Source organism: Pleuronectes platessa, chromosome 16 (assembly GCF_947347685.1).
Source record: "Pleuronectes platessa chromosome 16, fPlePla1.1, whole genome shotgun sequence".
NCBI lineage: Eukaryota > Metazoa > Chordata > Actinopteri > Pleuronectiformes > Pleuronectidae > Pleuronectes > Pleuronectes platessa.
Genome location: NC_070641.1, coordinates 22,001,337 through 22,026,265, shown reverse-complemented (window position 1 = coordinate 22,026,265; position 24,929 = coordinate 22,001,337). Strand labels below are relative to the sequence as shown.

Sequence of the window (24,929 nt, the reverse complement as noted above, 5' to 3'; positions counted from 1 at the left end):
TGAGAATAGATAGATACGTGTAAAAGAGGCTGTGTCATGTTATCCTAAGAGACATAAGGAAGAGGGGGGTCCAAGAGAGTGGTTCTCAAACGTTTACCCAAATCACTCAAACTCTCAGTGTGTTTACTTGTGGATGAACATATAGTCGAAGATAAATGACTGAGAAACAATATTTAAGAATTTATATTTCTATCATTGTCAACCTGCCTCCTCAAACCAGCACAGGGTGGCGCTGTTGCACGTCCACACGCTCCACACCCACCATCCTCTCTCCTTTTCCGCATTGCTGAAGCTCCAGAAGCCGTCGACATGTCTCCGGCCCTCGGTCGCCTGGTGGCCCGGCTCTCAACCCGCTCCTGCTCCCCGCTGACCCGCAGCCTGGGGCCGGGCAGGGCGGTGCCACTGAGCCGGACCGCCGTGTGCTCATCGTCCGGTGCCATCCTGCCCAGACCCAGGAAGGTGAGTGTTTGTGTGTGGGTGTGTGAGGAACAGCTGGAGTTACACAACAACACACTGCACATCTGTTTACCTGCACTTCCTCCCTCACCTCTGGAAGATTTGTTATAACTTATACAAACATATTCCTATTAGAGGTGGGAATCACAGATTATTGATATTATCACGATACAGCGATTCTGCAATAATCGATATATTATAACAAATACAACTTGAAACAAAGGGAGGGAAAGGGGGAGGAGACTCAAGTGTTTCTTAGTAGAAGTCATCCAGCTGCTTGACATGAACTAACTTAGTTGTTTCTGTGGTGGGATGTGTGTGTCACTGGGGAGCAGACCCCCTTCGGCCCAGTGCGGCTTGCTCTGGTAGTGCTGCCCTTCTTGTATGTGGGAATACGGATCAGCAAGAACTTTGCTGCGCTGCTGGAGGAGCACGACATCTTTGTGCCCGAGGACGATTACGATGATGACTGAGGGCTCTGAGGGCTTCCTGGTAATCAGGTATCACCTCAGTGGCTTCGGTTGTGGGCTTCACTGTGAACTGTGGCAAAACACACACACAATTTAGAGGCTCTAACCAAGAGGGCTGCCTCCACTAGACTATGTACTGACACTGCATTTACTCCAACACTACAAACAGTCTCACACTTGTACCAGTATAAAGAAGCATTCATCTCCGTGTCTGCTTCATTATTTTCTTTGTTGTGAATTTTGCAGGTGTGGTGGAAAGGTCATGTTTTAAAGTTGTGTTGGTGTGTTCAGGGGATTTACAGATTAACTTATTTATGCACCACTCTCACCCTTTTCCTTCTCTCCTCCTCAGATCATTGTCTGTCAATACAACTGGGAGGAGTCTGAGCCTCTGAGCAGATAAATGCCTTCGTCTGCCGAGTTGTCAAGTTGCTTCAGTCTGCACTGTGTTAATGGTTTCATGCGGTTATGGGCACTGGGTTGGTGGTGAACTGGTCAAAGCGTTCTGTATTTCCATGCACTATTTTAAATTGTAATAAAAGGAATGAATCGCTGAATGGAGTTTGGTGTAAGTTGATTGCATCTGTGCACTCAAACATCCTACAGTCAGCCATAGGTTATAAATGTAATTTAACTGAGAGTAACCAAAAAAGATAAGTTTGTCTTAAACACTGCTGATCAAAATACAAGGAGGAAACTGAATTACTTGCAGCACAATAAAAACATGAATGTACAGAACTCACACAGTGGATGAAAACACTGTGTGATCTTCCTTTAATTCATAATTTCAATGTAAATAACAATCCAGACCTACAGTTCTTCTATCTGGTCATAGAGGGACAGTTCATCCAAAATATTAGCAGCTCTTTGAGGAACTGTGAAGAAAAACTGCCCCTTTAAGTTAATTCCTTCATGGATAAGATTAGGAACAAAAGACAAACCTTCAGCCATGTGAGAGTTAAGTGTGTATTTACAGTACAGGGGAACATCTGTTACACTGGAGACAAGGAGCGGGGTCAGAGATCAGCAGCGACACAGTTCATGAGTCATGACCCCGGTAGAATTTGGACAGGAAGTCAGTGGGACGAGGCTCTTCCGTCTCCTGGAAATAGCGCATTATGTGGGTCTTCTGCTTCCAGATGTTGATGGTTTCCTCCAGTTCCATTTTACCCTGCAGATTTAACAACAGAAACACGTAAGAAAACAACCGACTACCTCATTAAACAGATGTTGGGTCATGATATTGGTTGATACAGTGCACAGATTGATGCTGTTTTTTACCTTAATGACCAACATGTCAATCACACGGGGGTCAGTGACGTGCTTGTTCTTGTCGAACATCTCTCGCACTTTGTCTCTTCCCTGACGTGTTGTGATGTCCAGCTGGAAAATTGCAACTGTAAAGTAAAGAATGCAAGATAAAAAAAGTGTTAGAAGAAAACCAACTTTTAAACCTCTGCAGTGGTGAGGATATGTTAAAGGGACATTTACGCATTTTTATTGTTTGGACACAGCAGAGGAAATAAGGAGTTTTGGTCTTTATATACGATTTGTTGAGATCAGTAAAAATACAGAACATAGCTGCACTTACTGCACTAATTTCAAACACTGAGTTGTTATGGGATCGATGAGGAACACAACTTGGAATAAAAATAAACACCAGGTTGTGCTTATTGTGTATTAACTGGTTCAATTATAATCTAATTACACGATTAAAGCGTCAGCTAGGAAAGGGAAACGTTTCATAACAATAATCACCTAGAGTCAGTGTTATCTTGAGTGTGAATTAGATCATCACAAAGTAAGGAGCTCGTATTAGGGTTTATTAATGCATCAGACATGCAATAGAGCAGCAATAGAGAAAAATAATAATAATGGTTAAATATTAAGCATTTTACTCTACTCTCTCTTTAATCACTGTTTATTATTTAAGATAATTTCATTGTAAATGTTAATAAACAGACGTCAAATAGAACTTTAGCAACATCCACAGACTAATATCAAACCACAGTTCACTCGATTAGGTTTTCAAGGGACGAAATAAATACTAAGAATAATCAACACTGCAACGTTTAAACGCAAATATTCATTATTCGTGACAATATCAAATTTTTATAAAACGCAGAGGAGGAACAGGGCTGTTAGCTGTTAGCTTGAAGCTAATGTTATGCTAGCCCTCCACGACCTTGACGTTGTTTTCAAACTCCTATTATCCGCCTCGGAGCTCACCTGAGCTGGGCACCTCTCGGTACCAGGCTCGGTACAGCTCCCGGACCCGCCGCTTCGCCTCGTCCAGGTCGCGGCTCAAAAACGGTTTGACAACTTTAGCTGCACCGGCGGCCGCTCGGGTCGCAGCTCCGGACGCCATGACACCTGCCGTTAGACGGTTTCCGGTTTCGCTAACTCGATGGTGCAATTACGTTGACTGACGCATTTGCGCCCCCTAGAGGCGAGGCTGGTTCAACACAGGGAGGGAGCTCACGTTCACAGGTTCAACTTCACAACTTTTTAAATTCCTATTCGTTTTATTTACAGTTAAGAACACGTTTTCAAAATCTATGAAAGTTTTGGCTGCATGTGTGAAAATGAATGAAAGAAACCGGTTGTAATAAATGTAAGCACCAGAACTATTTGATCTTTGAGTCTTTACTTTCATCACATGTTTTTTTTAACTTCAATGATTACATTTCATTTAGCTGATGCTTTTATCCAAAGTGACTTACAATAAGTGCATCAACCCCCGAGGGTTCAAACCCAGAACAACAAGAATCAAGAAAGTACAATTTCTTCAAAAATAAAGCAAAACTTTAAAGTGCTATAAGTAAGTTCCATTTAAGGCCTACTAAATTGTTAGCTTCAAAATTGTATTCAAGGTATAGCTGGAAGAGGTGTGTTTTTAGTTTGCGGCAGAAGATGTGTAAACTTTCTGAAGTCTGGACGTCGATGGGGAGCTGGTTCCACCGTTTAGGAGCCAGGAGAGCAAACAGTGGTGATTTTGATGAGTGTTTAGCTGAGTGATCATCTTGCTTTCACAACAGGAACCAGACAAAACGGTGACACACTGTGATTGTGTCGTACATTAATCAACGTGTCTGACTTACTAAAACAAATCTCTGCTCGAGTCATTACCCATTAACAAGTGAGTGAGCAGAGTTACTAGACTCTAAAATGTGTTCAGAGTTTATATTTAGAAATGAGTCACTGCTGCTCATCAAGAGTGAGCAGTGAATTTCTTCCAATTTCGAGCCCAGTCATCAGTTGGACTCAAAGATAAACTGATTAAATTTTAGTGGTCACAGGTCAAAGGTCACGGTGACCTCATATCATAGTTAATACATGTCAGGAACATCTGGAGGAGCTGACGCTGCACAAACAACCAAAGTGTTTTATGTTGAACTTTTTTTATTGATTGCAAAAATGTGTATAATTTACAAAGACAGATACAGGCTCTTCGGTACATTAAATATGAAAAAAGTTTTCAAAAAGGCAGGTAGATAAGTAATTTTATCACAATACATACTGTCCATAAAAAAAAAAAAAAAAGGAAAAAATTGGCTCATCAATGCAACACCTGTCGCTCGTTGTGCCGGAGGAACTCCAACAAGGGTCAGGGGGAAACTGGAAGCGTCTCGGCCGAGGTCTCAACACGCAGGTGGACACGTGTGTGATGTGGGACAACATTCATTCAACAGCTCTCACAAGCTTCCCCAGAGAAAGCTGATCCTGGATAGGATTCTACACGAGTGGAACAACTTCCTACTCAGCTTGCCAGGAAGTGGAAAAGTTTGCCGTCTTGTCCTGTATTGATCCCAAGTTGTGTTCTCAATGCCGCAAGATAGAAAAATAATAAAACCACATGATAAGCTCCCGTCTGTAAAGGAGACGAGGGCGGTTTCCACTGAATGAGAAGCTGTACGACAGAAAACTGATCTGACAGCAGCTCTTCTGTGACTGGGCCGACTCCTGTGGCCTCGGGCAGGAGACTCAGTGGCAACGAGACGTTTATCCAAAAAAAAAAGCTGACGCAGCATCAAGTCTTTATCTACAACACCTCTTTAAAAAAAGATAAAACATGCCACTCGACAAACGTCCCAGTTTCAAGACAGAATGCTCACTCATACACGCTTTCACTCACAGAAGCTCCAATAAAAAACAAATGAAAAGTGCAGTTTTATATATCATGTGTGGCCCAGTGTAATTAAACCAGCTAATAGCTACTCTATGCTGCTCGTTGGCAGAATGATTGAAAACTAAGGCAACGTCATCACAGCTGGAACTGTACAAATCCAACAGTCGTCTCCTCTGCTCCTCTCTCTCTCCTCTTTGTTTCAGTCACCTGCAGACACACGTGAAGCAGAGCAAAATGTGTAGAGAGGATTTTTAACAACAAGGAAATACAAATTTAAACTAGAATGACACTAAGCATAGGTTTAACCTCCACCAAGGCCTATCAGTCCCCTTATGAAAGCACATTTAAATACACTAGATCCAGTTTTTCTTAATAGGATCTGCACTAAATGGCACACACTCTTAAATATCAGTCTGCTAAACATCCATTCTTTATCTATACGGCTTGAACTGATCACTGGCAAGAGGCAATCAAAATTTAGTGGGTTCCTTCCTGACCCATAATTCATCCTTCCACCAAGTTATGTGTTATTCTGTCCTGTAGTTTTATTGTAATCCTGCTGAATAACAAATCAAACAAAAGCAAACAGAGAAGGTTAAACAACTGCTCATCAAATTCCCTTAATGAGACATTATGTTCCATTTCAAAGCTTCTTCCACTTCCATCCCCACCTGTCGCTGTATCTGCCGGAGCGTTGGTACCAGCAGCTGGTCCTCAGTGGTCCAGGCTGTTGCCCAGCTTCTGTCCCTCCTGCAGAGCAGCCATCGCCAGCCTCAAGTGCTCCTTCAGACTCTGGATCTCCCGCTCGCTCCGGCCCTTCATGCCACTCAGCTCCTCGTGCACCTCCGTGTAGCGTTCACAGGCCAGACGTTTCTCCTGAGGAGCAGAGGGTGACAGACGGGACTCAGTTCCTCAAACTGCTGCAGGTACATCAGCCCCTAACCAGCTCTGGTACCAAGTGACGTAGAGCCACCACACACACACAAATACACACACACACACACATATTACCGTGTTGAGAAACTGCAGTTCATTCCTTAAACAGCTAATCTCCTTCTGTAGGTAGTTGATCTCGTTTTCTTTCACCCTGAGAAGAACCTGGTAGAAAAACAACACACACAACATATTTCATTACCTCAAAACAGTTTTTAGAGGTTAGATTTTCACATCTGTTTGCAGCCATGATGACAGATGTGGCTTTCACCTCAGAAAGCTACAGAAGGTTTTCCTTCCTTGTCTGGTTTCATGTCCGAGTTTAGAAAACAGAAGCTTTTACCTCGAGTTCACAGGACGTCCCGTCTTTATTGTCCTTCGATCTGTCCGGATCTTTGATGGTGGATCGTACACGGCTCATCTCCTCGGTCAAACGGGCCTTCAAGTCCTGCGGAGGAGAACATTTTGATTTAAAGATGAAGCAGAAGCCTCTCAATCGGACATTTGCTCTCTCACAAGCAGCCCCTCTACAGAGTGCTCAGTCAGTTACAGCAACACGGCTCAATCGCCCGTCCTGTGGATTTGAGTTTGTTTCTCCCGACTCACCAGGTTCTCTTTCCTCAGCTGCTCCATGTCTCTCTCCTTGCGGCTGATCTCTCTCTCTCTCTCGGCGCTGCTCTGTTCCGCTCGATTCAGCTCCAGACACTTCTGAGAGTAGCGCTCGGAGAGTCCGGCCAGCTCCCTCTGAAGGGACTGGGTCTCTGCCCTGCACCAAACACAGCAGCACAGCTCATTAAGCTGCTGAGAGGAATCATACAAATCAACATGTGTTTAATGGACACACTTCTCTACGCTTCCTTTGTGCATCTAGTATTTCATATCTTTATATTGTATGTATCACATTGAACAACGCCATCGAGAAAGTATGACTGCGTTTTCCCTTTTCATCAGGAAACTATTTGCTTCTGTGGTTTTAAAAACCTCTTTACTGCTCATGACCAATAACCACAAAAATAAGGAAGAGCATTCAAGCTGCTAAAAATAAAGAGTATAAAACGCAGAGTAGGCAACACGGGTAAGCCCTAAAATGCAGGTTCCAGTAGCAGCGTCGGTGACAGCGTTGTGTCAGAGGCCTTGTGGAGCTCACAAAGGAAAACTAATCCATGACCAAATTCTCCTACATTCCTCAAGTGCCTTGCAGGGCCCAGCAGCCGCTGTGGTGATGGCCTCACCGAGACCAGGAGCCCTGTGTAGACTTGATTCAACCTTTTATTTCAGAGAGTAAAACCCTTTTGTGGCCAAACCAGCTCAGAGTTAAAAGCACAACAGAGCCATTCACATAAATGACCAGTGTCAGGCCTCACTGCTGGAGACTGAGAGCTACCATCCAGAATTTATGCTTCCTTGCAAATATAGAATTAAAGCTTCCACAGGGCAGCTCTTTATACGTCAATCCAAATATTATATTCAATGATAATGTTATTTTATTTCAAGAGATGAGAATGTTTCTTGGTGGATTCTTCATCGTGCCAAGAGACAGTTAAATGTGTTATTTGTGTTTCTGGCTGATCAGGTTCCCAAACTTAATTAAAAACCCAAACTTACTGTAAAATTTAAAGTTTTGTCAAACATCAGAATGATAACTACCTAAAAGAGTAATCATAATGGTCCATGTCCCATCTGCTAACACGGAGGAGGTGGGATTCACGACCTTTACTGCAGCGAGCCACCAGGTTTGTTCTGACCAATCACACTCCTCTATCCCAGTGGCCGAAGCTGATTGGACGCCACTTACTGTTGATGAGCTCGTAGAGTCTGGGAATCGAACACTCCGCTGCCCAGCCTCTTCACTCGCTCCACCTCTCTGTCCAGCTCCTCTTTGTGTTTCTTCTTCAAAGCCTCCATCACTGCAACACAAAACACACACACAGGAGTGACACAACTTCTACATGATCTCTTGATGACAGCACTTTGTCTTTTGACTGAGAACAATCGTGGATAAAAGGAAATCGAGACAAACTGAGACAAAAGGAGTGAGAACACTTTGTAACCTGTGAGTTCTAACAACTATCTGGGTCCTGACATGTTCTCTGACCTCGGGCCGTGTCCTGATTCCCCTCCAGCAGCAGCTTCTCCTTCTCCGTCTCCAGCTCCTTGATCTGACGGTCGTGTTGCCGCTGCAGCTCCTCCAGCGCCTGTCGGTGAGCACGCTCCATGGCCGCCAGGCTGCGGCCACATGGGGCGTCTGGGCCGCAGCCGCCCCGCACATCCCCTCCTACACCACCTCCTCCACCTCCTCCTCCTCCTCTCCCTCCACGTTGTAGTTGCTCCAGCTGCTGCCTCAGTGACGCCACCTGAGGAAAGACGAGGACGGAGGTAAAGCCCACTGAGCCACAGGAGCCGGTACATTCATCAACCCGCATGTTATCACTACACAACCTCAGTGCCACGGTCTACAAACACAGATTCAAACTAAGATGCACAACAAAACACACAAAGCACAGAGGTGTTTCAGCAGGATCGACCATGAGGGTATTTGTCCCTCTTAGTTAATGTTTCACTTCCCAATATGTCAAATGGAAAACACTGCTGAAGAAGAAAAGTTAGAAAATAGGGACTCGAGTGTTAAAAAGGCAGAAACAGGACATTTTTACTTCATCCCGAACAGATGAAAGTTTTAATTTGCATTTTTATCTAACTTGCAAATTGGAAAATCATCTCCACGCACTACCTCCCTCTGCAGCGCCTCATTGGCTGACTGGCCCGAGAGCCGTGATCCCATTGGCGGTAGCGCGCTCATCTCTTTTAGCGGCAAGCGTTCAAACTCCGCCCACTTTCTCTCGATGTCGTCCTCCATGCGTAGCCTTTGGTTCGATCCCACGCCCGTGCCCTTCCTGGACAGCACGGCCTCCCATTGGCTGCTCGTGTTCCTCTCCTCCTGCCATTGGCTCTCCCTCCCCTGCCCCTCGCCTGCCTCTCTCTGACTGGCTGGGAGAGGACTGGAGGAGGCGGGGACGGGCGACAGCTCCACGTAGTCGAACCTGCGCTGAGGCGCGGAGGAGGGAACGTCCAGCTGATCGTTGGCGTGGCGTGAAGACGGCCGGCGGGAGGACACCAGGAAGCGCGAGTGGGAGTTCTCCTTGTCGCTGCTGCTGTCAGGTAATCTGGAGATGTTTTGAGACAGATAAATGAATAAAGATTAATACATAAACTATAATAATGTTTTACAATCCTATAAAGAATTAGCGGTTCAACCACAAATTATAAGTGCATCACAAATGAGTTAATCTAGGCTCTCAAGGCCCAGCTGGAGATCCTGTGAGAACAGAACACACTGTGTTGACTGTCACTCTGAGCTGTGAACTGGGACTTTGACTCATCTGCATCTGCCAAAGTATACAGCAGCTGCCACTGGGGCAAAGTTACTGGTGCATGTGAGCAGCAGAGCCTCTTATCTGCCCGTGTTTATCCAAGGCCGAGCTGAAATGAGCTAATCGAAGGAATGCAACAACAACCGGTGTAAAAATACCGAGTGTGAGCAAACACTTCTAAACAAACGGGGAAAAATGAAGGCGGACATCTTTCTTTCGATGCTGCTTCCTTGAGACTGGGAGTTGAACTCTGATATGAAATAGAGAAGGTGTTTTCAGAGTTTCCCTCAGGTTACTCGCCAAGTGTTGATAAATTCCTGGAGCTCTATAGAGTCATTATGCTTTTTGAGGCCACAGAATTTGTACAATTGAGCCAAGACGGCCTAATATCACTGTTTGACAAAACTTCATACTGCAGCGAATACATAGAAAAAAAGGTCTAAGGCTCTTATTAGTTTAATGACTATGGGAAAGTTGGAAAATCACAAAAATTCCTCCAAACTACTGCATCTCTAAACTATCTCTTTAACCAAAACACACATACTTAGGATGTTATTCGTGATCTCTTTTGATATCTATATCATTTTTCACTTCCTTTCACTGAGGCTACATCCACATTACTGCGTCTTCTTTTGAAAATGCATAAACTCTGCTACAGATGTGCCTGAGCCTCCATTAAACTTTATGATAACTCATTATAATTAGCTGTAAATAGGAAATTCTGTAATTTCCTGTCATTAAAGTAAGGTATTAGCTTTAAGAGCATCAGGGGTCAGTGAACAAACATTTCCTTATTGTAGTATTCTGTATAATCTGGTATTTACTGTGTGAGGTCCGGGGAGCTGCTGGGTCGTATGCACTTCTTTAAAACCTCTATCCAGTTCCGCCTGATCCCAGCCGTCATGGCGGACAGCGTGACCACGGCCTCCCTCGTCTGGAGAGCAAGAGAGGAAACGGGTTAATGAGACGCAGAGGGTGTGATGGAGACGATAAAGGAGAATCCAGAGGGACGGACACAGAGTCAGGTGGAGGAGACACTGAGAGGCAGGGACAGCGTGGGTGTGGCCAGCGAAGACAAAAAGAAATAGAGATCACAGAGATATTAACCTGTATCTGAAAGCCGTAGTTCTTCTCCACATCAAACTCTGACACCTTCACACAGGATTTCAGGTCGATCTCTCCGTCCATATCATCTTTCTGCACAGAAACACAGAAACAGGATACGTGCTCACACCTTCTCATTGTCACCAAATCATACAATGAGCTGGTTTGTGCTCTGACAAGCTCATTTTTTACTAAACAACAGTATGAGGATAATTTTAAAACATCTACATTTGCAACAAACAACACAAAAGTAGGAGGAAAGACAAACCTCCTCTGCACTGGCGTCTCTGTAGTACTTCAGGCCAGCGTCCGTCAGAACAAACCAGTGCTTCTTCCACTGAACGCACAAGATATCAATTAATCCAAGACTGATCTGGGATCTTCAACATTTAGGTCTGAATATGAAAACCATCTACACAATACAACATTGGAAATTTGAGAATTCAACAGCAGGGTTGGTGTTAAGATTAGATTTTATGAAATAACAGTGACACAGGGAGACTGATAATCTGCCAGTATCATCCTTCACACCCCCGTTCTCACTAGGAAGGAGGGATTGAGGTGAGAAGGAAACGAGGAGAGAAGGCCGTGCTTTACCTCTCCACTGTCGTCCAGTTTTGACATCCATCCCTTTTTGAAGTTCAGGAGATCCGGCTGCGAGACAGAGAGGAACACAGCGTCACATTCACTGACCCACATTTTAATGTTTGACAAAAAATGCAACTGAACCTGAAGGACAGACGTGTGTTTACATCAAGGTCATTATCTGTACGGCTCATATACGCCTGTGCCTCAGGATGTAAACAGCTGCACCAGCACAGGTTTATGAGATGGCAGATTTAATACATCTGACTTGTTCTAACACAAACCAGCTTCTGTTGAGGAGAAACTCACTTTCTTAAAAAACATATTGAAAGTCAGTATTGGAACCAGAAAGTGTTTAAATCTATACTTTATAAACTTTTTGCTTGGCTGTAAGTTTCTTGGGGCAATATTATATATTTTAGTACTTCATTGTGTATCCTTAAGGAGGATGTGTAGTTTTATAACAGTTTATGTTTATTGCGTTCTATTTTGGGCCATTTTATTTCTTTAATTTCTTCTTAACTGGTTTATTGCTACCTCTCTTTATTTGCCCTTGACATACTGCTGCAACACAATAATTTCGCAATTCTGGATCCATAAAGTACATCTATCTATCTATCTCTCTATGTATCATCAAGTGTTTGTCGTTCTCTGCTATAAAAGTCGACTTTAAAACCACAACCTACACAAAGGAGCATATATCAGTCTCTAAACTTAAGGCGGAGACACTGAAAGTATCTCAACAACATAACGTTTCCTCCAAGATGCTGTTCTGCTGAACTGCAACGCGCAAGATTCACGAAAAAGAGAAGTGGCTGCAAATAACGACGCATACGAAGGTGCAAGAACAACAGGAAACAAGTGAGACTGTAAAGAACAAGTAACACTGAAGAAAGAGTAGGAGCAGCACATCCTCAGTGAAGTGATGTGCAAACCGGTGTCTACACAACCCGACCCTGCTGCACACATTGTGAGATGTGTGTTGCTGCAGCTGTGAGGTGATGATGCATTAACACACGTCTCTGGGAGCCTGGTGTTTCTTCTTGTGCTTCACACTCGATGACAGAAAGAGGAAAACACGCACGAGGTTCCTCAAGATGCTGCGATGCCAGATTAAGATTAGGAACCCCCACCCCCCCCTCTCTCTCTCTCCATACATACATACATTCCTGCCTTTTCTTATCTCCCCTCCACTGGCATTTACATACCTCACTGTTAAATCTCCCCCTGCATTTGTCATCTCATCTCCCCCGGGTCTTTCTCATTCCCATCACCTCAGTTTCCCAGTGTTGCAACTGCTGCTTGTTCGTCCTCATCTCAGGTTTCAGGCCGGCTCCCTCTTTGTTTGAGCTCTTGATACAGTTCCTCGGCTCGTTCTGTCATCGCCGAACACCCTCGCTCTGTATTTACACTCTGTTCCCCCGGCTGGAGTTGTGTTCTCGTAAAACCACAGCTCCACCCAGTGAGCCTCTGTGTAATCCAGTTCACCTACGCCGCTGAGCCTCTTTAATCTGACTCGTTTTAAGGTCTGATGACTGGCAACAGACTGTGAAAAGGGAATTATTGAGCAACACCAGGTTAAGAATCGCTAAATCCAATTTAATTTCCCCACTCGACTCAAACGAATGAGGTGGCATTGTTTGAAAAAAAAAAACACAACACACACATGGCTGGGTTTCCAGACACACAAACACAGGCTGCATCACCGGGTGTTGACTATAAGTAAAATAGAAACATTACTTCAGAGAGCCGGACAAGATAAATAGAGATATTAAAAAGATTCATCACCGCTGACTACATCTTCCCTCCTCGTTTTTCCTCCCTGTGTACGTGTTTTTGTGGGAATGAACCGCCGCAGCGTGTTGCAATGTGCCAGACGTCATCATAAATTCAACCTATCTAGTCCATGCATGCCCATGAGCAAGGTCGGGGTAGGGGTGGGGGGGGACACAGAGAGACAGAATGACTGGATCTGTTCAGGAGAACCAGAAGAACGTAACAGAGCTTCTTCTTGTTACACGATCTCAGATCAGTGGCCAGAAAGTGTCCACTCTCCCACTCCCCCCCCCCCCCCCCCCTCGAGTATAGAGGAGTATTGTCTGGTGAAGTACTCGTCCTTTAGGTCGAGTACAGCGTGTGTACTTCTGTGTTGTTCAGCAGAGCGAGAGCAGGAGTGAACCTGATGATACTTTGTGTTCACAGCTCCAGAGAAGCAGCAGTGCACTGAACCAGATATCCTTGTGTGTTGTGTTATGAAACCTGTTGCAGTGTATTTTCTCTCCTTTGTGTGTGTCTGTGTGCAAACAGCTGGCTCCGACAATTGAATCACACAAGCTCGTGGCTAATAACACTTCCTGCTACTGTAAACAAAACAAGGTCAACAAATCACACACTGCAACACACCTGGAAACCAGCACAAGAAACACACACAACATATCTAACATATCTTAAGTGAGCTGAGTACACACAGACACACACCAAAGGAAAAATAACTAAGCAATAAACAACAAACGTCACATCCTTATGTTCTAGGCAGAGAATGAGAAACACATGCAAAGACGTAAAGATACCAACATCTTATTTCTCACTATAACCACTATATTAATTTTTAGATATAGAATATATATATCCTCAGTTTAAATACAACTAATCACCCCTCAATCTTCTACTTCTACTGGAACTCCAGATATCTGTAGTTGGATTATGATGTGCTTTAAATCCATATGTCATTTTGATTTGGCTGCTTTTCTATTTCATATCTTGAATCTAAACTAAATGTTGGATCTTCATATCAACAGTTGTAGCACAGTTTATCATTCTCTGGTCATAAAGAAGAGTTTAGAACCACAACTTTCACTCAGGAACAAAAGTTGTTAAACTTAATAGAAATAATAATGCGACACTTATCCTGAAAATTACTGATATTAACTTTTTTGACAGAACTTTTGACATTTGGCCCAAACCTGTATAATCATGTTAATTGTGATCATTAAACAACAACTTGACATTTATCACGATAGTTATCGACACCTCTCTCGATATTAAATATGAATATCGAGCTTTACTCTCTTCAGCTCTGATCAGAGATGTGTTGAGTTCAGGAAGAAGTGACAGACAGGAAAGAGCTGTGTGTGCTCGGGAGGTGGAAGTGGTCTTACCGTCATGGTGACAGGATCCAGAGGGTTCGAGCACAAAGGGAAACAGCGTTAACACAAACTAAATCCACCTTCTTCTTCCTCTTCTCCTCCTCCTCTTCCTCTTCCTCTTCGCGGTTCCGTCTCTTTTACTAACGTTACTTTGTCGCAGTGTCGTGAATCAAAGGAGCCGCCGCCGCCGCCATTCAAACCCGCGCTACAGCTCCATGACGCAAATCTCCTCCAGCTCCTGAACCAACGCTTTAAAAGTGCGTGAATCCCCCCGGAGATAAGAGTGCGGGACGCGGTGCTTCCTCCACTTTCTCTCTCTCGGTGAACGGAACGTTACGTGGGACCTGGCTGCGCCTCCTCCACTGCTGCTGGTTCCACTTCCTGGGCGGATCCGTGCGGAGGATCAGGGCAGAACATGAAGCCTCCAACCCGGGGCCCGAGCTCCTCCAGCGGCCGAGAGGAGGCAGCTGAGGGCCTCTGGTCCACGAGGGAGGTTTTCATATTATAATTCATATTATTATAACTCAAAAGTACTATGTGCTTCCTTCTGTCCAGGGACCAAAACTCTCATACTGTCCACGACAAGGAACAGTTGAGCTATTCCTCTACTTTGTGCAACACGAGGAAGATCTCATCTGGATTTATTAGATTTATAATAAATTATCACAACAAAAAAAAAAGGTCTCCAGTTAAACCAAGCGGCCTGGAAACCCTCCTGCCACACGAGGAATATTATAATCCAGATTACCGACATGGATTATCACAACAACAAAAAGACGTATGGACGTGTGGAGTCAGCAGGAGGTGGTGTTACACCTTCCTTCTTTCCTAGAGGAGCAGCCATCTCTCCCTGAACTTTACAAACACACACACAACACATCCACAAGCTATATTTCCCTCAACTGAATATATTTGGGCTTGCATACAAAGTGGCAACCCCCCCACCCCCCTGTTCGAAATCCTCTCTTGGTAGCTCTTGGTTTCAGTTCAGGAATTTCAACACATGCCCCAGCACACCACAATTGACAAAGCTGGGCCTTTATGAAACGCCTGCAGGGTGTAGGTGAAGTCGACAGACACACACAACAAGCACCAAGACCCCAGAGTGGAGATAGTGTGGCAGCAGATGATTGACAGAAGTTGTGTGAACACTGGATAAGTGGCCGGCAGCTGTCGGGTAAATATGTAACAGAACGTAAGCACATATTCAAACGGGCACAATAAACCGTGTGTGAGGGCAGGTTTATGGTTTTCACCACAACCATTAGCGATAAGAGAAGAATCTACTGTTCATTCCCAGTGTGGTGCAGTGGGAGAGGTCGTCTCCACATGTTCGTACAGAGAGAGATCAGCTGTGAGTGGACGGGCGGCACCACCACATACCTGCATGTGCTCCGATCTGTGGGGATGACTTCCTCTCCAGGAGCCGCCCTCGTCCGCTGTGGGGCTGCCAGACCTCTGCAGAAGAACAGCCGGCGGTTAAATATGGAGATAATCACAAATCCTACGGAGATTTTGCAGAAATCTGGCGTTTGGAACGTGGCAGATGTGATTAATGAGGCAGGTGACAACCACAGAGCAGTAATAGATCATATTGTGCAGGAGGAGAAGGAGATTAATGCAGATTTAAAGTCCCCGCCTCTTTTATACACATCGTGACACTTTCTCTATCGTGTCTCTCTGTGCTCGGAGTTCTCGGAAATCCTGATTTATTGGAAAGAGAAAAGTGTATTTATCACCCCTGTTTGTTTGTTTGTTTGTTTGTTTGTTTGTAAGCAAGATTACTCAAAACCTCTCTGAGCAGAACCAAGGTCAGGTTCTGGATAAAGGACCAACTGGACATTGTAGCGTCTTCGCTCAGGGACGTTCATATCTTACTCAGACGCTCCAGACAGAGAGACACCTAGTCTTAAATCACCAGGGACAAGACGTGAGGACACAATGTGATTTAGGAATCAATACTTTAGGCTTAACTGTCCAATAGGATGTGAACACCTACATTCTTTATAAAACATCAGTGCAGGTTTGTGCTCCACCAAGAACCAGTCTAGTTTCCAAATGTAAAGCTGTCCTAGAAATGTGTATTTTTGTGTTTACTGCAATAAGACATTGTGTTGAGAAGATAAACCAAGAAGAGAAAAACGAAACCTGGTCATTTAGAAGTTTCCTTGACCGACTCTACCTGCAGTGAGGTGGAGGAGTGAGCCCGGGACAGATGTCCACTGCCAGCGTAGTGCCAGTCTCTGTCCGTGTCCACTGCATCGTCCCACTCTCTGGACGGGTGTTTGCTCAGGGAGTGGCTGGAACAGCACAGACAGGTTATCAGTGTGTGTGTGGTCAAATTCCTCCAATCTGAAGGTGAGGTGTTTGTGATCCACAACATCAGATGTAGGACTTTGTGCTGTTAAGTGTTTCTTTGTGGTTTAAGTCTCACCTGGCTGGTTTGAAGAGTTCCTGTCTCCGGGTCACCGGCTGGTTCCCGATGTGCCCTGTCTCCTCCCTCTCATGGATCCTCTTCACCTTCGGCAGGTCGGCCAACATGGCGTACTCCTCCCTGTTCCGTCCGGTGGAGCCCGCCAACAGCGGGCCGGACTCAGAGGACTCCATGGAGCTCTGGGAGGAGGTGTGCCTCCTCATTTGAATGTGAGGAGCAGGAGAAGGGCTGCGGCCGCGGTGCGAGCTCCTCTTGTCACCCGGTGAGAGGGAGCGCTCCTCGTGGACGTGTCTACCAACCACAGACCTGAAGCTGCTCGGGCTCCTCGGTTCCTCCTCCAAGGTGACGAAAGCCGCTCTGCTGCCATTCGTGGTCGGTCTGGAGGGTGAAGCACCACGAGATAACGAGGAGCTGCGGGGGGAGTGGGTGGTGGATTCCCTCCAGGAGCGCGGTGAGTGCTTGGAGTCAGACCTGGAGTCAGTGTGAGTGTTTTTCCTCTGCAGAGAACGACTGGAGTCTCCATTAGTGGCACATCTGAGGACTGAGTAGCCTGGCGGGTCACTGCTGCCCCTCCCCGAGGGCGAGGAGCTGAGGCTGCTGTGTTTCAGGGAGCTGCTAGTTTGTGTTTTCCTCAGTGAGTGTTGCTCAGACACATCATGTCTTTTCCTCGAAGGCGACACACTGTGAGCATCACGGCCTCTGACTGAGCTGGTTCCTTCAGACTTGCGGAGCAGAGACTGAGAAGGAGCCTCGTAGCTTCTCCTCGCAGGCGACTGGTTCCGACTTTCACGACCACGGCCGCTCAATGAACCACCGGGGTCCGTCTTCCTCAGTGGAAACTGACGAGGGGTTTCATGGCCTCTTCTTCCAGGGGAGGAAGCCCGGCTGTCACGACCTCGACTCCCAGGAACAGGACTGGATTCAGTCTTGCGGAGGATGGATTGAGTCGGCGTGTCGTGACCCCGTCTGGGTGGAGACACGGCGGGGGGGCTTTCATGCTCGTGTTCTTGATCACTCAGTCGATTCCTTGCTGTTGAATTCCGCAGCAGAGCCTGGCTTTCGATATCGTAGCCCTCTCTGACGGGGGAGCCACAGCGTCCGTTGTGACCTCGTCCGTTCAGAGACGTGACTGACTCCGATTTGAAAAGAAGGGACCGGGTGGAGGAGCTGTAGTTTCTCCTTGGCGGCGAGGAACTGTCCCGGCGAGCCTCGGAGGTTCTCCTCGATGGAGATGAAGTCCGGCTGTCTCGTCTAGCTGGTGACCGGCTGGTGGTTTCAGTTTTGCGGAGGGACATTGGCCCTGGAGGTTTAAGGTCCCTCCGTGACGGAGATGAGCTTCTGCCGTCAGGACCTCGAGAACTCAAAGAACCATTTACCTCTGTTCTCTTCAAGGCGCTCCTGAAGTCAGACACCGTGCTGGTTTGGTATTTAACCGAACCAGGAAGCGATTTGAAGTTTCTCGGCAGCGTTCCCGACTCACCACGTCGGGCCTGAGTGCTTTGCAACGAGCTTCTGGATCCCGGTTCCTCGTGGACGTGTCTACCAACCACAGATCTGATGCTGCTCTGGCTCCTGGGTTCCATCCCCTGAGACCGACCTCCACCATCCGGACTGCGCCTGCTGAGGGAACCGGTGGACTCACTGCGCCTGAACGGTAAATTTCCACGTGACGGAGAAGAAGAGCGAGACGGCAGAGCTGAGCTACGCCTCGAGGAATCAAACCGGCCTGATTGAAAGGACGAGACATGAGACGCAGGGCTTCCTCGGCCATATGAGCTACTGAATCCCTTTCGGTCGGACGCCAGTGACTCCGCCACCTTGAAAGGCGTCGGACTGGGAGAGCGGGGGCCGACTTGGGCCTCAACCTCGATGGCAATATCATACGGGTCGGGCGGATGGATTCCCAGAGGGAGGTCGTCATATTCGTCCTCTGGTACCTGCCTCTCCGACGCCACGCCGAGATTCGGGTTCCTGAAGGGGATGGTGTCTTTGGGCTCAATATTTCTGGCGCTGAAGAGGGGATGCCCTCTCTCAAAATGGCGGAAGGGAGCCGACGGGCTGCTGTCACGGAGCGAGCGGGCCCCCGTCGCTCTGCCCAGGGAGAAGTAACCGCTCTCACGCTTCTCCCGGTCGTCGCTCATCCCTGAGAGAGAGAGAGAGAGAGAGGGAGTCAGGCAGTGTGACGGAAATAGAACGCACATCAGAGCTCAAGAGGTTTCCTGACACACAGATATATTGTGTTACTGATAATTGCTCTGTGACACCTCCGCTGGTGACATCAAAGAGTATTGTCACGTAAAGAACACCCATGGCTGAAACTGGATATGAACCGGTCCGGAGCAGTCAGTCATACCGAAGCCTCGGCCCGACTGACGGACTCAAACCGGATGATGCCGTTACGCTTCTGCCTCGAAACACACAACTACACAAGCTGAGCTGTCACACACACACCTGCTCGCCTGGTGAAGCCCTCTCTGCTCCTGGCTTCATCCATCCAGGCCCGGGGGCTGGGCCGGTGGGGCGGGGGGTCGAGCCGGGTCATGGCGGGTTTGGCCGGACGGCGACGGATGGGCAGGTATTCGTCCTCGGCACTGACGGAGCCACTGAACTCCTGGTAGCTGGGAGAAGAGATGGAGGAGGTGAAAGGGTGAAAGAGTAAAGAGAAGGTGAAGAAGGAGGGGAAGGAGCCATTTTAAAGAAAAACTGGGCAAATGCATCACACGACATGAGAGTTTTGGTAAATTGAAGTTGAGATATCGTGTTTCTAAATGATTAAACTTGCTCTAGTTGAGTTAAGCATTGAAATGACCGTGTCCTGGTATCACCGACCTGTCAGTGCTGTCGTCGTCGTCTCCGTCGCAGATGTAGAGCTCACACTCGGGGCTCAGGATGCACAGGGAGCTCTCACCGGGACCCGGACGGACGCCACTGACATCACAGTAGCTGCTCACCACCGAAAAGCCGTCAGAGTCCTCCTGATAGGACGACACACGTTAGGACACGAGCCAATCGCAACATCGCAGAACGCTATGGCTCGCTACCACGTCCCAGGGGAAGATGTCCCTGAAAATGTGCCTCATCAAGAAGGTGCAGCTTTAGAAGACGTGTCATGGAGGACACAGAGACGGAGGGTTGAACAGTGTTGTGTCCTCTGTCCTCACGGGCTCAGGCTGCTGTTCGATTAGAGTTACACCTCTGTAACCCAACCTCACTCCCGGCTCTCCTCATTAAAGTTTCAACATTTCTTCAGCTGCCATAAACCTTCAAACCATCTCTTGAAATACGTGTCTGTAAAAGTCAGTTCACTTGAAATAAACTCCAGGGAATCAGTAGATATGATATCACAAAATAATTCCATATCCATCATGTTTTAAGAAACTTTTCAGTCCTCAGACAAACTCATCTGTGTCATGGAAGCAGGTTAGACAGAGGAATGTGGAGGTGTCTCAGTTTTAATACCGTGACCCGGCCCAGCCTCTCTTTACATTCACCCTTTGTCTAAAATTACAAGAGATTCCCAAGAGGACAGTAAGTGATCCAGCTTCGTTAATTTATTATAAGGAAACCGCTCGTTACCACTCGTCCTGCGTCTCTGACCTTTCTCCTCGTCTCAGGTATGATCTCATGAACTATGATCTCACAATAAACTACGATGGAAACACTTGAGATTTTTCTTGATCATTTCATAAGAAAAGTCAAAAGTTAAATCCATTATTTTCAATTCTTACTTTCAACATCATTTCTGATCTGCAGGACAAATTAAAGTGTCTCATTCTGTTGCTCAGCATCTTGTCCCTTGTGTCTTTCTGACCTTTTACCTGTGACCTCTAACTCCAGCCCCCCCCCCCCCCCCCCCCCCCCCCTTCACATCCATCCCTCCATCCCATCACTCCTCAATCTCCTCTTTCTTACCTTGCTGCTGGTGTCTTTTTCCTCAGCCTGGGATTGGATTGGTGTTAACAACACTCCTTTGCCTGCCCCAGTCCAAGTCCCAGTGTCTTTTAAACCCCCAGTCCGAGTCCCAGTGTCTTTTAAACCCCCAGTCCAAGTCCCAGTGTCGGTCAAACCCCCGGTCCCAGTGCCTGCAGTGGGCTTCAGCCGCGGTGCCTCCTCGGTGCTCTCCCCTGCGCTGGCGTGCAGGTGCCTCTGGCGCAGGCAGTCATGGCAGCGTGCCGGGTCGAAGATGTTGGGCTGGAACTTGGGGCAGGGCGGCTCGTCGGCGGAGAGAGGCATGCTGGGTCCTGGGGGGGGACGTGCACGCTCATCGCATCAGGGAGAGAGAACTGGGAAATAGAGCGTTGGGAAAAGTGTCTCACATTAAAATATACTTGAGGAATAACTCTTATATGATGGTGAATGGAAGATGGTTATGATTATTATTGTTGCACTGCACACAATTCATGGTAATAATAGTTAGTAAAATATATTGTCAAAAAAACTGCAGAGCTTCTTTGATAAAACACTGAGAGTTGAAACAAGATAAAGTTAAGATGTGATTCTCTTTTTAAAATATAAAAATAATCATACATGTGCATTCTGTCTTTTAATATCAGGTGTAAACACCAGACTGATGAGGTTTTGGTCAAAGCTGCCGACAGAGACACATCAACACCAAACTCATGATGATTTAACAGCAGTTACAAATACAGTAATATCAGAAAATGTGAATTAACCAATTAAGAAATTAAAAAGGAGTGAAAACAGCAAACCTTTTGTGATGATCATATTAAAATGTGAAGAGAAGCTCCAGTCGTCAGCTCAGGTGAGTTTGTCATTACCCAGGAGACGCCGCTCCTCAGACCCCCCCATCAGGCACATGCCTCCTCTTCCACACGCTCTGTCCTTCAAACCTCTCAAATCAATCCGATTGGCTGCTCCGACTATGAGTGAAACTGAGGCATCCTCGGCGGCCATGGCGGCTCCCGGCTCCGGCAGCAGAGGCTCACGGGTGCACGCGGACCTGGAGCCAACATGGAGCCAGTGACCTTCCCTTGTTCCTCTATTGAGCGGCTGTATTAAATATCATGGGCTTTAGAAAGCGAAGTGAAACGCTCATGCTAGTGGCAGCTGGCACACGCTGGCTCAGGTGGACGTAAATAAATAAACACTGGTGAGATGAGGTGAGGGGGGGGGGGGGGGGGGGGGTTAAACATACACTGAGACAGGAGGCTGTGTGGGTTCTTCATGTTAACAGTGAACAAGAGGTTGTTCTTCTTTGATCACACACACACAGGTAAAACTGAGCAGAGAGGAAACGGAGCTCAGGGTCGGTTTCCTGATGCTCCACAGAGGATGTTGACAACAACGTCACGTTTCCTATTTAACAATAGAGCCCAGAGGGACGACCTCTGAGGACGTGAGAGACATGAAGACAAGAGGACGTCTGAGCAGGATTCACACACCATTTAAATCAAAACGTCAGTACAATACAGGAAACTTTATTTCATGAAAGAAAACAACGAAAACAGCTGGAATAATGTACAAACTCTCAGGTTGAAGGAAGTGATTGTGATAAGTGACAGTCCGACCTGGTGGAGGCCACAGGCTCCACATCAGCTTGTGTTCATCATACACACAGTTCAGATCTCACACTGTACTTTAACACACACACACACACACACACACATCATTCCTGATGCTGGCCCTTCTTCCCGGTTTGTCGACGTCTCTGCCACTTGCTGGTCTTCCCCGTTCTCTTTTTCAACTCTGTGATTCCACGTTTCTTGTCCATCGTGCGGTCTCGTCCTTTTCGGCCCTCCTGCTTCCCCTTCGGCCTCTTCTTGCAGGTGAAGGTGCTGAGGGATGACATCAGGGAGCGGATTCTAAGGGAGGGAGAGCGAGAGAGAGCGAGAGCGAGAGAGAGAGAGAGAGAGAGGAAACAGCTGGAGTGAGCGGCGGCTGGAAGATGATTCTAATGTAAGAAACATCTGTGGACCACCATCATGTCACATCTCTGGTTCTTGGGGTGATCAGCACATTTAAGAATATAGGACAAGATGGAGAATGTCCCTTGTCCCAACACTTTGGTTATAAAATGTCCAATATGTCCTGAGAGACGTTTATCACGAGTCATCGAAGCCCAAAGTGACGTCTGACAAAAAGGCAAAATAACAAAAACATAGATTCTATGAAAAGGAAAACTAGTCACACGTATAGATAATGTTTTTACATGTGTGTGATGAACAACTTACTTTTTGTTCATGATGGGATTCCCGGATTTTCTTGGCATTGCCGTCGTCTGCTCCCTCGTTTCCCCCTCCTCCTTTTCTCCCTCCTTCGTTTCCTCCTCATTGCTTTCCCCGATCACCTGAACAGCACAGATTCACAGTTATTAGCATCCAGATGGACGGTGACACCCATCAGGGCCGCGCACAGGGAGATAAACCTGGTGAACCGTTTTACCGGGTCTGCTTGGGGTCCCAGCAGGTGAGCCCCGGAGAGGTCCAGGTCGCTGATGGTCGTCACCGTGACCGTGTGGTTGGGGTGATCGTACTGTCGAGTCTCCGTCGTGCTGGTGATCACATTCTCCAGATCATCGTCAGCTTCCTCTGGGAGAGATTAATAACCAAGAGAGGAATAAGACTCTGTATAAAACGATCGGGGTGTTTTTCTGTTTTGTTGACGTTTGACGTGAACCCACCGAGAGCGTCCGTCCTCTCCTTCAGCAGCCGGATGTATTCCTTATGCCTCTGAAACAAGACGTTTAGATTGAAGGTCAGAGACATCGGCTCCTCACACGACTCACAGCTTCAACACCTTTAAATCCACACTCACCTCCACTCGGACTCGGATTTGCTCCTCCTTGATTTTCTTTCTGATTTCTGCCAGTGCTGCTTTTCTCCTTTCCACCTTTCGCTTGTGGAAACCACTGAGAAAGTCACTGGGAGAAGAGGAAACAACTGGTTAAATCTCCACAGGTTCAATGTATATGTAAAATTCAGGATGTATATGACAGCGATATGACTTTGTTGTGTTATAGTGAAAACCTCTCGACTATAATGCAACTGCTCAGTAGGTTTATAGATTATGTTTCATAGTAAATTACATAAAACACATATTATATAATTAGAAATTAGCCATTTATAAGGACATGTGTCGTTTTACAGCAGCAAGAGGACAGTTCATATAGAAATGTACTTTCAACCAGTGATAAATAAGGTAAAATCACAATGTAAACATGAGGTGATATTTAAAATGACAACAATATATAAACAGAATTAAAACTCAGTCTAAAAACGCTCGGTTTACAAACAACCACACGTTAAAAACTTCCTGTTAAAACTGAAGGTAATCCTGTTAAACAATGATTTAGACCTGATTTTAAATACCTGATGCTAATGCTAGCCTGATACAGTAGTAAACCTGTGGTGGCTAACGCTGGGATGCTAACGCTAGGATGCTAACTAACAGGAGAGAAACTTACTCTCTTCCTTCTTCGTCAAACGTTAAGATGACTTTGTTTTCTCGTTTCTTCTTCCCGGGTTTGAAGTTCTTATTGTCGAACGACTTGTTGTGTTTTTTCAGGTTTTTCATGGTCAACACGTGAGTTAACGCTAAGCAACTTCCGGCGTTGGACTACAGGAGGGGGACCGCGGTTAAATAGTTCCGACTAGAAACACGTACACATCAGCTTTAAGAAGTTCCGCTCAAACTAAACGTGAACGTGAGCCACAAATTCTGTGAAACTGTTTATCTGATGTGTTTAATATCAAACCTTCATTTATTCATGTTGACTTAATTATATGAGCTTCACTTATCAATTTATTTAACTTTGATTTATTTTAACTTTTTATTGTATTCCATAACTATAAATATGGAGATGTATAGATAATCAAACTTGTTTCAGTTGATATATCATTCATATCTGACCCAGACCAACATTACAACCTGATTATGTTACATTACTCACACAACATTCAAGAAATATAAACTCTTCTAGATCTTTGTGGTTTCAGCTGAGGTCTCGTTGTCATTTTCTCCAAAACAAAAACCTTCTCTCTTCTCTTTATGTTTCTCCACTGCTTTATGTTCAGCAGCTGTGGCTTTAACCAACAGAGGTTAATCATCTACTTTAGCTGATAAGAGCTGGAAAGTGTTGGATTTAAATGAAAATTTATTTTAAATCTCTTTTCCTAACACATTTCCAAAAATCCCAGGTTTTTGTGACATCCCAGACTAAGAGTAGAATCTCTGATCATCCCTCCATCATAACTCACACTCACAATTTTTGTTTCCAGTTTACAATTGTCTTTGATTCCTTATTATTATTAGATAAATATTGTGTTGTTTTATAGATCTTTT

General features: G+C 46.0%; 4 protein-coding genes across 5 annotated transcripts; 1 reads left to right on the top strand and 3 right to left on the bottom strand.

The window, feature by feature from the left end:
- Positions 1-303: 303 nt before the first annotated feature.
- LOC128458777 (essential MCU regulator, mitochondrial) lies at positions 304-1,483 on the top strand. Its single transcript, XM_053443749.1, has 3 exons — positions 304-459; positions 792-956; positions 1,279-1,483. Exons 1-2 carry the CDS (start codon positions 310-312, stop codon positions 927-929), a joined length of 288 nt encoding a protein of 95 aa, XP_053299724.1. The 5' UTR covers positions 304-309; the 3' UTR covers positions 930-956; positions 1,279-1,483.
- A 395-nt stretch (positions 1,484-1,878) lies between these two features.
- On the bottom strand, positions 1,879-3,313 carry ndufa6 (NADH:ubiquinone oxidoreductase subunit A6). Its single transcript, XM_053443741.1, has 3 exons — positions 3,156-3,313; positions 2,208-2,323; positions 1,879-2,097 (listed from the first exon to the last, which is right to left on the bottom strand). The coding sequence occupies exons 1-3, from the start codon at positions 3,292-3,294 to the stop codon at positions 1,966-1,968; spliced, it is 387 nt and encodes a 128-aa protein (XP_053299716.1). The 5' UTR covers positions 3,295-3,313; the 3' UTR covers positions 1,879-1,965.
- A 997-nt stretch (positions 3,314-4,310) lies between these two features.
- Positions 4,311-14,575, bottom strand: triobpb (TRIO and F-actin binding protein b). 2 transcript variants are annotated; one of them, XM_053443685.1, is made up of 13 exons: positions 14,207-14,575; positions 11,061-11,117; positions 10,732-10,800; positions 10,467-10,556; positions 10,184-10,293; positions 8,720-9,152; positions 8,084-8,342; positions 7,784-7,895; positions 6,595-6,754; positions 6,332-6,436; positions 6,067-6,153; positions 5,727-5,931; positions 4,311-5,262 (listed from the first exon to the last, which is right to left on the bottom strand). In XM_053443685.1, the coding sequence occupies exons 1-12, from the start codon at positions 14,210-14,212 to the stop codon at positions 5,770-5,772; spliced, it is 1,650 nt and encodes a 549-aa protein (XP_053299660.1). In that variant the 5' UTR covers positions 14,213-14,575; the 3' UTR covers positions 4,311-5,262; positions 5,727-5,769. The 2 variants fall into 2 exon arrangements, with proteins under 2 accessions (XP_053299660.1, XP_053299659.1); XM_053443684.1 differs by lacking the exon at positions 14,207-14,575 and adding an exon at positions 12,323-12,658.
- Positions 14,576-22,050: 7,475 nt separating this feature from the next.
- On the bottom strand, positions 22,051-24,236 carry nol12 (nucleolar protein 12). Its single transcript, XM_053443727.1, has 6 exons — positions 24,052-24,236; positions 23,403-23,508; positions 23,269-23,317; positions 23,031-23,176; positions 22,820-22,935; positions 22,051-22,450 (listed from the first exon to the last, which is right to left on the bottom strand). Exons 1-6 carry the CDS (start codon positions 24,159-24,161, stop codon positions 22,255-22,257), a joined length of 723 nt encoding a protein of 240 aa, XP_053299702.1. The 5' UTR covers positions 24,162-24,236; the 3' UTR covers positions 22,051-22,254.
- Positions 24,237-24,929: the final 693 nt, after the last annotated feature.

Excerpts from the sequence above, each read along its gene's own strand:
- ndufa6 (XM_053443741.1), bottom strand. The coding sequence starts at position 3,294 with ATGGCGTCCGGAGCTGCGACCCGAGCGGCCGCCGGTGCAGCTAAAGTT. Across the intron at positions 2,324-3,155 it reads CCGAGAGGTGCCCAGCTCAG|TTGCAATTTTCCAGCTGGAC; the intron begins GTGAGCTCCGAG and ends TTTACTTTACAG. Across the intron at positions 2,098-2,207 it reads TTGACATGTTGGTCATTAAG|GGTAAAATGGAACTGGAGGA; the intron begins GTAAAAAACAGC and ends TTAAATCTGCAG.
- LOC128458777 (XM_053443749.1), top strand. The coding sequence starts at position 310 with ATGTCTCCGGCCCTCGGTCGCCTGGTGGCCCGGCTCTCAACCCGCTCC. Across the intron at positions 460-791 it reads TCCTGCCCAGACCCAGGAAG|ACCCCCTTCGGCCCAGTGCG; the intron begins GTGAGTGTTTGT and ends ACTGGGGAGCAG.
- nol12 (XM_053443727.1), bottom strand. The coding sequence starts at position 24,161 with ATGAAAAACCTGAAAAAACACAACAAGTCGTTCGACAATAAGAACTTC. Across the intron at positions 23,177-23,268 it reads GGAGAGGACGGACGCTCTCG|AGGAAGCTGACGATGATCTG; the intron begins GTGGGTTCACGT and ends AATCTCTCCCAG. Across the intron at positions 22,451-22,819 it reads AATCCCATCATGAACAAAAA|AATCCGCTCCCTGATGTCAT; the intron begins GTAAGTTGTTCA and ends TCCCTCCCTTAG.
- triobpb (XM_053443684.1), bottom strand. The coding sequence starts at position 12,364 with ATGAGGACGAACAAGCAGCAGTTGCAACACTGGGAAACTGAG. Across the intron at positions 10,801-11,060 it reads AACTGGACGACAGTGGAGAG|TGGAAGAAGCACTGGTTTGT; the intron begins GTAAAGCACGGC and ends TTGTGCGTTCAG. Across the intron at positions 9,153-10,183 it reads AGCTCCCCGGACCTCACACA|ATTACCTGACAGCAGCAGCG; the intron begins GTAAATACCAGA and ends AAACATCTCCAG.